Consider the following 12650-nt stretch of genomic DNA (forward strand, 5'->3'; position numbering starts at 1 on the left):
CTTAGGTTGTTAGCCCTTTTCAGAGTAGACCTATTGAAATTAACAGACATGACTAATTCCAGTATGTCCACTCTGAGTAAAGCTTTCCAGGCTACAGCCCATTATTATTTAAAATATTTTTTAAATAAAACCAGAAGGGAGAGCTGATCACAGACATCCGGGTGTCACACCTTCATTAGTCCTAATTCTGGGATCTTTGGGATCTGACAAGCACCTCATGCAATCCATCCTGCCAGCCACTCATGACTACAAAATATCCACAAGCTGACCTAGTTTGGCCAAAACTAGACACACGTTTTTCCTGAATTGGGAGGGGTCCTGCATAGACAGAGGCAGGTACGGAAATTTGACTCTGCATTTTTTATCAATTGGAACTACCGGTACATCATTCCCTGGCTAAGGTTGCCACCAAGTGGCTGAGAGTTTGGAAAACACTGGTTTTTTTCAGGTTAGAGATGCACAAACACACGCATTCTTAAATTACTGTAGTCAAATTGCTGTCTCTGAAACTTCAGCGAGCCAAATTGGATGCACATTTTCTTGTTCCATTTGAAGAAGTTTTGTTTAGAGTAGAAGTTGGGAAACATTCAGGCCAGAGCCTTCTAAACCCCTTCTCCACAGCTCTGCTCCTTGGCCTGTTAAGTATAATTGGTTTAACTCACACTGAAATGAGAATGGCTTGCTAACATGGTGTGTGTGTGTGTGTGTGTGTCCCCAGTAGTTTCCTATGCTCCTAAAAGGGTTAATGATTAACTATTGATTGTTCTCTGCTGAGAGTGAAAGTTAGATGAGGTGATGAAGGTAATTCACCATGTTTGAAGGGTTGGTGGCTGGTTCTTTGTTTTCTCTGAAACTCTGTGAAGGTGTAAATGAAGCTCTCCAGGAAAACAGCTCCAGGCAAAATGGATGCTTAAATAGGCTTTCAGTCTGAGAAATCCAAATTGGAAACAGAATTGATAGAACCTAATACAAAAATTCTTTCCAGAATGTATAATTTGCTGCTTGAGTGGCATACAAAAGACGAAATGGTAAAATCGGCAATGATTGATTGGGCGAATGATGTTGGCCATAATATTATGCTAGAAGACTGGGAAAGGATGTGGAAAACAGGCATTAAATTTACAGCATCTAACACTTTGAGAGAGAACCTGATGAAAATGATGTACAGATGGTATTTAACACCGGTAAAAATAGCTAACATTTATCATGTTTCTTGTAATAAATGTTGGAAATGTAAACAAGCAGAAGGCACCTTTTACCACATGTGGTCGACATTCCCAAAAGTAAGAGACTTCTGGGAGATGATTTATAATGAACTTAAGAAGGTGTTGAAAAACACATTTACCCAAAAACCAGAGGCCTTCTTACTAGGCATGGTGAATCAGGAAATCCCAGTAAAAGATAGAGTAATCTTTATGTATGCCACGACAACAGCAAGGATATGAATAGCAAAGAATTGGAAGACCGAAGTGATAACGACAGTGGAAGAATGGCAGATGAAAATGATCGACTACATGGAGCTCGCAGAACTGAACGGGAGAATCCGAGACCAGAGGGACGACGCGGTGGAGAATGAATGGAAGAAATTTAAGGAATATTTAAGAACTCATGCAAAAATAAAGATTTAAGAAAAGAGCAGACAGAAGAATTAGGCTACAGTTTGGAATTGTATAGAAATAGAAGAATAAGTTTAGAAATATTTGTTTTAATATGAATAGGGTATTACTACAGATGAGATACAGTGTACGGAGAAGGAGAGGGTGTGAGGAAGTCACCAAGACAAGGTCCCAAATATAAAAGAGGCGTTCATACGCATATCTATCCTAAAACCTAGGATTTCTCACTAGCGGTCTAGAAAAGGGGTCTTTTTGAAAAGTTGACATTCAGATCGTGTCTCTCTATTCTTTTTGTGGCTCTGTGTTCCGTGCATCGTCACCAGACATCACAGTTGCCATCGAGAAAGATGTCCATTTTTTCCTCATTGTGACCTCCTAAGGTCTGGTCTCGTCGTTAAAAGTCCTAGAAGAAAGATGGACGGCGAGGGTAAGGCGGCATCTCTATAAATTCTGACTGGTGTGAAACACGGGGACGCTTGATTTTTATCTCTGAGCAACGCTGCCCTAAACAAAGATGGCGATGATCTCGCTTTCCTGGGGGTGGGGTGACGTAGCACACAGAATAAAATGGCGGTCTAGACGTCTGAAGGAGCTCGAATATTGATCTTGATTGGTTGTTTTCCCTGCGGGGAGGCTGCGGAAGTAGCTCTGCGTACCGCCGGAAGTTGGTGATGGTGCCTGTTGGACCTGACCTGGTTGCGGACAGACGTTCTTCTCCATGCGGGCCGGGAGTGTGAGTCGAAGGGGGAGATTCTGCTCCACCCTGATTTGCATATGCTAATATATATTTAAATATTTGCAGGTTGGCGGTGGCCGTTAGGGATGCTTCACCATAGAGGGCTACCCGTTGTGCGTATGCTAATTTATGCAAATAAATGTCACGTGTTTGTGTGAATTGATCACCGGATTAAGGAATAAGCAGGTTTTGTTTCCTGTGTTCTTATTGCATCCTTTCCCTAAATATCTCAAGGTGTTCACATGGGTGAACCTCCCCACCCAATTATTGTGTCGCTGTCTCTTTCAGTCCACCACTCCATTCTAATAGGATTTCAGGATTTTCTTATGGGCTTAACTTGGACAGATAGATCTGTTAATTTGCTTTGCAAAATCTTAGATTTCTTTGTAAGAGCTTGGTGTAGAAATGATGATTAGTAAGAAAAAAATACTTTGTCATTGATATCCCATCATTCCTTCCAAATTGCCCTGAGTGACATATGGAATTCTCTCCCCTTTCATCCTCTCAACAACCCTATGAGGCTGAGAGGGACTGGGCCAGAATTAACTGGTGAGCATCATTGCTGAGCTGGGTGGGATTTGAGCCTGAGAGTTCAGTAATAGTTTCCTATCTCTGTTCTGGGCTAACTGAAACTTATTTTTCTGTTTATCATCAATTTGATGTGGAGGTTTGAGTCTCTATGGCTTTTTGGGTTCAAACAGGGTCCTTCACACAAAGCAACCGACAGACGCCCTTCAAAAAAGCTAAAATGTGAAAAGAAAAGCCTGGCCAAACTGGATATACAAGAAGCCAATTTCTGTGCAGGCACCAGCCACCTCCTCTTCCCGAAAGAGACAGCGGATAAAGCCACCTCGGGCGTGAAGTTTCCACACCTCAATATGATGCTGCAAAGCGAAGGGAAGGAGGTTCCTCAGACGGCTGAAGAGATGCTGGAGGCTGAAGATGATGGCCTCTGCGTGAAGCCATCCGCACCAGGTGCGGATGGCAAAGCCCTCTTCCAGCCCCGTGTCCAGAATGTGGAGGAAGAGAATGAGGAGGAAGAGGAGGAAGAGGAGAGCTGTGGAGCTCGGTTGTCGGATGACTCTGAGATGGAGCCAGAGGTGCTGAGTCAAGGGTTCAAGTTGGACAACAGCATCTTCTTGAACGAGGACAGCAACCAGCCACTGCCGGTAGACCGATTCTTTGGCAGTGTGGCGTTTATGCAGGTAAAGGAAGGGGGTCAGCAGAAGGAAGTCTGGGGTTATGGCTGCAACCCAAATCCCACTCATTTAGGAGTAAGCCCTCGTATTATTATTATTATTATTATTATTATTTTATTAAACGTATGTCCTGCCCATAAGAAACCAGAGAAAGCAAAACAATTTTAAAAAATAAAAACATTTAAAAACAGTCACATAGTCATCACAGCTAATAATTTCAAGGGTGCCCAAAATAAACTGAAGAAGTGTGCATGCGCACGAAATCTCATACCAAGAACAAACTTAGTTGGTCTCTAAGGTGCTACTGGAAGGAATTTTATTTTATTTTTTATTTTGTTTTGCCCAAAATATATGTCTTTGTAGGACCTCTGAGACAACTAATAAATTTGGGTAGGGGAGCTTTTTGGCTCCTTATTAGGATCTAGTCTCATGAGCTAAATTTTAAGTGTGGGTGAGGTTGCCCACCTGTCATTCACTTAACTGCTCCCTTTTTTGATGGAAATGAGTGCTTTATGTCTGTTTGACACTGAAGGGCTTGTAGCTCCATTTCTAACTGTTATTTTTCTCAGGAAATTAAAAAGTAAATTCCATTTGTAATCATTGACTGAATAAATTGCATTTTTAGTATATCAAACATGATAATTTAATGGCAAACCAATTTATACATTTTATGTTCCTAAAGTAACAAAGTGACTTTTGATCCATAAAGGGGGAGAATGGAAGGGGAACAGTTCTTTTCCACAGCTTCACAATTTTCAGAAACTAAATGTCTAATTGGTTGTCCCGGATGTTCATACATTCTAGGAATAACAACATGGTACCTTCCTGATGCTGTTGTACTACAATTCCCATGATCCCATGCTGGCTGGGGCTGATGGGAGCTGGAGTCACACAGGGCCCTGAATGGTCTGTCTGAAGTAACCTTGGCCCATGCATTAAGACTGCTCTTGACTTGTTCCTTTCCTAGGACCTCCCAGCCCATCCTCTCTCTCGGGCGTCTGCCAGCAGGCGAGAGCTGAGAAAGGGACACTTCATAGCCAAGGATGATGATGACGATGAAAAGGAAGAAGTCGCTTGAACACTGAGCACTGGCCCGGTCACCTTCAGTAGCTGCCATTTCTCTTTCCCCGACGCAAATGTGCATCTCACCACCGTTGTTGCATCTTCTAGAGAAGTGCATCTTCTTTTTTGAAAAAGTTATCCCTCCCAGTGCAGATGTTGGAGGCAAAGTCACAGACTGCATGCGAGGCAAAGGCAGAAAGTCGGCAGAAAGTTTGACAGCACTTGTTACGAACAACTCCTGACTCCCAGAAGGGGAGAAGAGCAAACAGTTCCAAGGAGCAGCATGTGTGTGGGAAACAAGTCAGTATCTTGATTCCTGTGAGAATTCAAGTTTGGAAGGTGGGAGTTGTGGGGTCACTTGGCAACTTCCTGCAGGTTCTTAGACCTCAGGGGTTGCACCAGCAAGCTTGGGAGGAGGGTTTGCAGGATCTCTCAGGCACAGTATGAATGACTATCCCCTCCAGCGTCCTTTTCCAAAGAGGTAACGATCCCCTTTGCCTACAGTATTTCTTGCACAGCTGATCACCCAGGTTGCGAGGCAGCGGCCTGGAACGGCAGAAGCTTAGTAGAGAACTAATTAAAAACGATTTATAGAGCCCTTAAGTCGTGTTAGTTCATGTTGCAAAGCGGCTGATGCCAGAGAAGAGAAATCTGCTCTCTGGATTTTGTTGCTCCTAATGAACGGAAGACTGCCGGATAGTTCCCAAATGACAATGTTATTTGTGTTGGCAGGATTTTAATTTTTATTGCACATGAGGGAAACACAGCATGGAGGAGCAGTGCAGAAATTGAGGAGCCACAGGGCTAAGCTGGGCAGCGGAGGGGGGGGGAATACCAAATTTTCTACCTCAAGGAAGCTTCTACCCCAGTTGATCTGCCACAGAAGCCTAGACTATTGCAGAGGATTCTGAGAAATAATAGAAGAGCCCTGGTGGATAATAGATGTGTAATCCAGCCTTCCAGATGTTGTGAGCTGTATAAATTCCCAGTAACCACACAGCAAGGGATCAGGGATGATGGAAATTGTGGTCCAACAGTTAGAGAGCAACAGGCTGGGGAAGGCTGCTCTGTTCAAACGTCTTACAGTAGCAAGTTGGATGTCTCCAAATGGGCATCCGGAAATGACAGGATTCTCGCACTGTTTAGTTCCTCTTAGTTGCTTTAGCTAATTACAGCGGATAATCCTTTCCTCCACTAATCTGTCTAGCTCTTTATAGTAAATTGAGCTAACCTGCATCCCTCCAGATGTTTCTGGACTCCGAGCATACTTGACAATTGGTTGTACAGACAAGCTGAATTGGGAGCTGGAGTCCCAACATTTGGAGGGCTTCAGGGTAACCTCCCCTGATTTAGACAGTCAGATTGAAAGGAAACCACTTCTGTTTCCTGCCCCCCCCCTTAAAAGTAATTTTGACCCCGGTCGCTCTAAGCATTATCCCACACTGCTTTGAGAACCATAGTTGTCTGTATGACATCACAGTGCTCATTGCATTAATCCCTGTCCTTTCTATTAGCAACCAACATTTTGCATGCGATACACTCCTTGTGTCCTGGTGTCATGGACTTGTTGGACCCAGAGGAATGGTGGGAGAAACCAGCTGGGGAATCCCCAAGGGAAGAAGGCTCAGAGTCAGGGGATTGGTGGGACAACAATGATGGAGAAGACTGGGAGGAGGAGGTGTCAGAAGCTGAAAACAGGGCTTGGTGAGAAGGGGGGAGTTGGTGTGGGGGGAGCTTACAGTTGTCCTAAATGTGTAGGACTTGTTTCTGAACAGACGTGCTTAGGACTCTACTAGACAAGAGAGCTAGATATGCTACAGAAATAAAATCAGGGCTTTACCGGCTCTTGGCTTGAAATGAAGGATTCCAGCATATGTGATTGGTTTCTTATTTTTAATGTTCCGTTCTGCAGTTTGTCTGCAGCACTGCAGGATAAGCCAGGCTGAAAACGGCACAGAAAACGTAAGACAGTGAAGCCGTTTTCTGTTTCTACTACTTGATTTAGGGCTTCCCCATGCTTTGCATGGTGGAACTTCCACCACCATGAGTACTCATATAGGTAAAGAATGAGCCTTCCATTTAAACATTGCAAAATCCCCATAGGATGTGGAGAAGAATCCATTGTTTGACTTGGGTGACGGCATGGGCCCTGGCCAATAGGCACCCACATCAGGGAAATCAATGGAGTCGCCAGCATTCGGGAGTTCAAAAATGTGTGCCCTTCCTCCTGATGAAGACAGGCACGTGGAACTGATGCAGAATGTGGAGGAAGTTTGGAGGTCAAGGGCCAAGAAGGCATTGGGACCCCACAAAATAAAGACTTGTCGGCCAGACTACCCACTCAAGTGCTCAGGAAAAAGTTACATCAGCCCACAACTTAAAAGTCAGTCCCTTGGCAAAGGGGGGGGGGTGTCACTTCCAGATCTTGCAGGCCCCTTTACGTTTTCGGTAGATCTTGGTCTTGTCACAGCTGAGGTTGTGGTAGGCTTTCTTGTGGCAGGCAATGTGCACCAGTTTCAGATTATGGACAGTAAACAGCAGCTGGTAGAAGTATTCCCAGTTCACTTCCCTGCCATCTCGGCCCTTTACAGCTTCTGCTAACGTCGGGAGGACTGTCCGCTTCTTCTCGATTCTGAAACGGAAAGCAAGCCCTACGGATGTTAATGTCTAGAGTCTTTTTCGGAATCTGGAAACAAGCAAATGTTTCCTGGGGACCCAAGGCAGTGCCCGTTCTGTGCAAACCCAGGGGAAATGGCAGAATTCTGAGTCCTGAATCTCAGGGCTGTTGTTTTTCAAGTTCATTTTAAAGTCACATACATTGCCCCACCCAGCATTGCAATGTGGCCCCCAGAAGGCTGCCTGCTTAGCAACACACCCCTTGGGCTGGAATAGGTTGTCCAACTCCAAACTCTGAAGAAATCAGGCTGCCTTCCGGTGCCTTTTTCCTTTCCAAAACGGCAGGAAATGCCCATTCAGATATTGCACCTGTACCTACACGTGGTCGAGGTTCCAGGTGCTAAAGAGGATTCTGCTTTCTTTGTTCCCATATGGATTGATGGAGTGTTGGCTAGGGCAGTTTTCTGCATCAAAAGGGCCCTGCGGAAAGAGAACAGCATGAAATAATAATAATAATAATAATAATAATAATGATGATGTTTTTATACCCTGCCCATCTGGCTGGGTTTCCCCAGCCATTCTGGGCAGCTTACAGTATATCTAAAAAAAAAAAAAAAATCCAACCAAATAAATACCAAAGCTGAGAGCTCACGGGGAAGAGGGGATACATACCGTAAATTTACATATAAATAATTAAGTTTAAATAAATCTCTGCAAGCGGACAGGGTTTCATGGAATGAGGATCACAGCTCCCTCCTGTACCCTTGTGAAGCAGGTTAGGCTGAGAGGCAGCGACTCTCAGCAAGCTTTGAGGCCAAGTGGAAGAATCTGAACCATGGTCTCCCAAGTCCTAAACACTAAGGCAGTGGTTTTCAACCAGTGTGCCGTGGCACCCTGAGATGCCTTGAATGATGCTCAGGGGTGCCACAGGTAACACTGGCCTCTTACCCTCTTCCCTCCCTCCTGATGCCCTCTCGCATCTCTGCCTCCCAAAGGCTTGCACACCTGCTTGTTGCGGCCCTGGCTACAAGCTCCACAGGTGAATGGTGCCTCTGGGGCTGGCCTGGTTGCCTTGGAGTAAGCAAGCAAGCTGGTGAGTGAGCCCACCCAACCAATCCGCCAACCCTTGCTGTTGGGAATGGACAGACAAGTCCCAGGCCCTTGTGGGGCAGTGTGGGGAGGCACCTCTCTTTGGAGTGGGGAGGGAACAGCTAAGAGACCAGGGATGGCGGCAGCGGCTGCCTGAAGGACTCTCAAGAAGAGGGGAGAGGAAAGGAGGGAACACTCCACAAGGGAGGGTGTTTGAAAAAGCATGAGAGGCTGCCAGCTCTGCAGGCAAGAAGTGACGTAACTGGGCTTCTGAGCCCCACAGGGGTGCCGCAGAAAGAATGTCAGTGGTCAAGGGAGACGTGGACTCAAAAAAGTTTAAAACCTCTGTCCTAAGGAATGCAACTGAGAACTAAGCCAGTTGGGACACAGCAAGGGCCTATCCAGCTCTGTCCAGCCCTACAAAGGGAAGCTCAGAGGTCAGGTTTCATCGGAGGCTGAAGAGAGAATCCTGCCACGGGTAGTGGCTGCTCTGTCTCCATCTCTGTCCCACTGACGCTGCTGCTGTTGGAGGTTCACCACTTGCCCGCTGTGGATTCCGTTCCCACTCTTCTGAACTGTTTCAGCTGCTGCTTCTGAAACATGATCCTTGCCTGTCCCTGCCTTGGACCCCAAAAAACTAGGACCTCAATTCCCCCAGGCCTGGGGGGGGGGGGCTGAAGCCCATCAGAACCTGTGAAAGGGGGTCCTTAAGGGGTATGGCTTGAACATGCGGGTGAATCTGCTGACGTCATCAGAAGTCTAGGCAGCTGGCCCGGAGGTCAGAACCCCTGGCTGTTGGTGGCCAGTCTTTTTCTTTGTTGGCTTGGAACTCTATATTGGAGTGGAGAACAAGTGGCCCTCCAAGCCTCTCCATCTGGCCCCCTGATTTCTGCCTAGGCAACACCCCTCTTGAGTCCTGCTCTGCACCTTCCTTGGGTGTTTTTGTCTGGCTGAACTGTGTCCTTGAACTCTTAAGGCCTCTTGCTTGCTTGCCTGGATGGAGGGGGAAAGGGGAAGCCTGGCCTACTAGTATATGGCCCCCCGAAGGTAACTTAGGATGGACTGTGGCCCTCTGCCTGGAAAATGTTCCACATCCCTGCCCTGTATCTGTTAGAACTCTTTTTTTAAAGACAACCGGGTACAGAAAAACAGTTTTGCAACGCCAAAAACTAGTTTGAAACTTACTTGACAAGAGAACCAGCCTTCTGGCGTGCAGAGACAGACCTTTCCGTCTTCTCTCCTGTCAAAATAACATCCATTGTACCTCTCTGACTTTAATTTCAACAGCATCTCTTCCGCAATCTCTTTAAATTTAGCTTGGACGGCTGGGTGGAGTGCGGAAGCGTAGTTGCCAACCTTTATTTAAAAGAAAACAAACAAACAAAGCTGTGGCGTATTCGTGTATTTGAGGATTCCTACCCTATGTTTTGGCTCAATGGGTCCTCAAGGTGACTCACAAATGCATTGAGTGGTATTCAACTAAGTTTTACTCAGAGGTGACCCACTGAAATGAATGGGTCCAGTTTAGTCATGTTCATTCACTACACTGAGGCTGCTCTGAGCATAACTAAGCTGGGTGGAATCCATTGACTAAAAGAAAAATGCAGATGAAAATGTAAGACAAGTAGCTAACCCCTCTGCCCCGAAAATCTTAAAAAAAAATGTTTTTCTGTGCTGCATAAGACCCCCTCAGACTTGTGATTTTAAATATTTGTGTGTGTACTCGGACAGTCCTGTGTCCAGTAGGGTCTCCTACTATGTAACTCCCCAGAAACTTCCCATTTTTAATCATTATAATACTGTTTAAATATGACCTTTAAAACTTTTACTAGCTGCTTCCATATGGCCCTCACTGTGATAACTGATGCATCTAAAAGGTGTCCTATGGGCTGCTTCAAACATGCATTACCTCTTTCATGTAACCTCGGATCCTGCTCTCACAGCTGTAGCGCATGTAACTGGACTTTGTCTTAAAGCGAGATTCAACCCCTAGGAGGGAGGGAGAAAACCCCATTAACCTTCTTTGCGCTTCTATAAAACAGACCCTTCTTCTGAAAGCAGTTCTGAAGCTCTGAAGTCTTTTTAATACCCAAGGTATGAGGTGAAAAACCCCTATTTGATCTTACTGCTGTACAGGCAGTGTGGTGTAGTGGTTAGAGTCCCAGGTTATGTATTTCAGGCCTTTGTCTCAAGATCATGTCACTATCTCTGCATGAGCCGAGATTGGGAGGTGTCCGGGAATCAATGCTTCTGTGTTGGGCTTCCTCTTCCGAGGGGCTTTGGACACACCCAAAGTGGAACAGATTCCCTTGCAAGGTATTCAAATTCAAATGCAAGGTAGTGGACTCTCCTTCCTTGGAGGTTTTTGAAGAGAGGTTGGGTGGCCACCTGTCAGGGATTCTTTAGCTGTGATTCTTGCTTCGCAGGGGATTGAACTAGATGACCCTTGGGGGTGCTTCCCAACTCTGTGATTATATGAAAAGTGTAATGTTTAGCAAAGAATAATACAACCTTCCTTAAGGGGCATGTCAGCACCGAGGCAGAGCTCACCTTCGAACCATCTCCCGTCTTCCTCTCTGCTTTCCCCTGAAATATTTTCACTGAGAGTCTGAATGAGGTCAGCCAGCAGCTTCCGTCTCTTGGGGGCTTCCTCGTCAGAGAGCAGCCCCTGAGCTGCGCGAATAACATCGTCTGTTCGGCTGGAAAAAGCATCAAGAAACCGCTGGATCTCGCTCACATCTGCAAGAGAGAGTGAGGGGAGGGTGTGTGCAAAATTATTCAGGGTTGCTCGTTCTTGCTTTAATCAAGATAATATTTTACATTATTATTAATGGTAGTGAAAATAATCAGTAATTAGTATTAATTTTTAATCAGTATTCAAAGCAATAATGAAAGACTTAACATTTGCAAAAAGCTCTCAAGCTTTCAAAGCATTTCACTTGCAATATCTGACTGTAATCTGAATGCATTAAACCTGGATTTATCTGAGTCAACACGGTTATATTTGTGTTGCGACCAATTACGGTAATTCATGAAAGGAAGGGAAGAAAGAGAAAATGTCTGCTTCATACAAAAGTCTTTCAGCGTGTTTGATGTGACCCTTAAAAATGTGCATGCTCACCAACAACTGAAATTTTCCAATTAACAATATTATTTCATAATTTATTAGTTTCATACAGCGCATACACTTAAGTGATATTTGTTGGCTGGGCTATGTGCATACACTCAAAATGCATGAGGAGGGTGGATGTTTTCAGGCAGCAGAATAGAACAAAACTCCCTGTCCTACTCACAGCCATGCCAGCTCTCTCCTGGGGGTAGCAAGATGAGTTCCGAATGATCTGGAATATGCTGAAAATAATCTTCCGTTATCTCTGTGCCATCCTCATACAAGCACAGCCGGCAGTCAGTGTAAGGGAGCTGTTGGGAAGGTGACACAAAGGCACATGGAGTCAGGGCAGCTGTCACAAGACAGAGGAAGATTCCCCCGCCAGCCCTCTCCCCAAACCAACTTTTATTTTCTTAAATTTATGTCCTGCCTTTCTTCCACCATAGAACCCAAGGTGGTGTGTATGTGGTCTCCCATGCAGTCCTCAGTTTCCCAACCTGCTTAGCTTCGGCACGGTAGCCTCATCCTAGCCACAGCCCTGGGGTTCTGTTCAGATGCTACCCTAAACCATGGGTAAGAGAGTTTACTTGCTCTAAACCAGTGCTTTCCAAACGTGGGTCCCCAGGTGTTTTGGACTACAATTCCCATCATCCTTGACCACAGGTCCTGCTAGCTAGGGATGATGGGAGTTGTAGTCCAAAAACTGTGGAGACCCACGTTTGGGGAGCACTACCCCACTTCACTGGATTAAAGCAGGGGGTTGGACTACATGACCCTCGGATTCCCTTCCAACTCCAGTTCTGTGATTCTATTGACAAGCAACTTCAGCCCCTGTAGTTCCTCAGCGGCACCAGTAGGGGCCGCTGCTTGCACTTTATTTCCGCGGCGGTCCTAAAGCCCGCTGCATACCCAACCACCTCAACTGCACCTTCAGGAAGGCGTAGGCCTTGGAGAGCAACTCCTTCAGGCTTCTTGCCGCCACTCCGAATTTCCGATCGCTGCCGAGGCTACGGATTTTGAACGCCTTGGGTGCCATCGCGCCGCAGGCGGGGCTCGAACCCACAAATCCTGCCTTCCGGGTCTCGGCACCGAAAGGAGCGGGGCTCTGGTTAGTCGACAGAAGGGCTTGTCAAGTGTTAGGACCCGCCTCTGTCCTCCCTTAAAGGAATAGGACGTTATTTGTATTGGTCAACATCGATCCGCGACCGATAAGAAAAGGTTTA

At 45.8% G+C, this 12650-nt stretch overlaps 2 protein-coding genes across 2 annotated transcripts; one reads left to right on the forward strand and one right to left on the reverse strand.

The window, feature by feature from the left end:
* Window positions 1-2200: 2200 nt before the first annotated feature.
* Window positions 2201-5050, forward strand: C8H1orf174 (chromosome 8 C1orf174 homolog). Its single transcript, XM_033156578.1, has 3 exons — window positions 2201-2349; window positions 3054-3557; window positions 4519-5050. Exons 1-3 carry the CDS (start codon window positions 2335-2337, stop codon window positions 4627-4629), a joined length of 630 nt encoding a protein of 209 aa, XP_033012469.1. The 5' UTR covers window positions 2201-2334; the 3' UTR covers window positions 4630-5050.
* Window positions 5051-6293: 1243 nt separating this feature from the next.
* On the reverse strand, window positions 6294-12527 carry DFFB (DNA fragmentation factor subunit beta). The gene is made up of 7 exons (XM_033156577.1): window positions 12356-12527; window positions 11612-11738; window positions 10869-11057; window positions 10228-10307; window positions 9504-9674; window positions 7609-7709; window positions 6294-7245 (listed from the first exon to the last, which is right to left on the reverse strand). The coding sequence occupies exons 1-7, from the start codon at window positions 12461-12463 to the stop codon at window positions 7026-7028; spliced, it is 996 nt and encodes a 331-aa protein (XP_033012468.1). The 5' UTR covers window positions 12464-12527; the 3' UTR covers window positions 6294-7025.
* Between the last annotated feature and the right edge of the window lie 123 nt (window positions 12528-12650).

The sequence above is a fragment of the Lacerta agilis genome, chromosome 8 (assembly GCF_009819535.1).
Source record: "Lacerta agilis isolate rLacAgi1 chromosome 8, rLacAgi1.pri, whole genome shotgun sequence".
NCBI classification, from domain to species: domain Eukaryota; kingdom Metazoa; phylum Chordata; class Lepidosauria; order Squamata; family Lacertidae; genus Lacerta; species Lacerta agilis.

Coding starts and splice junctions, on each gene's coding strand:
- C8H1orf174 (XM_033156578.1), top strand. Junction 3,558..4,518: donor GCAGTGTGGCGTTTATGCAG/GTAAAGGAAGGG, acceptor TTCCTTTCCTAG/GACCTCCCAGCCCATCCTCT.
- DFFB (XM_033156577.1), bottom strand. CDS start 12,463: ATGGCACCCAAGGCGTTCAAAATCCGTAGCCTCGGCAGCGATCGGAAA. Junction 11,739..12,355: donor AGGCCTACGCCTTCCTGAAG/GTGCAGTTGAGG, acceptor CCTTCCCAACAG/CTCCCTTACACTGACTGCCG. Junction 10,308..10,868: donor AGACGGGAGATGGTTCGAAG/GTGAGCTCTGCC, acceptor CCTCCCTCCTAG/GGGTTGAATCTCGCTTTAAG.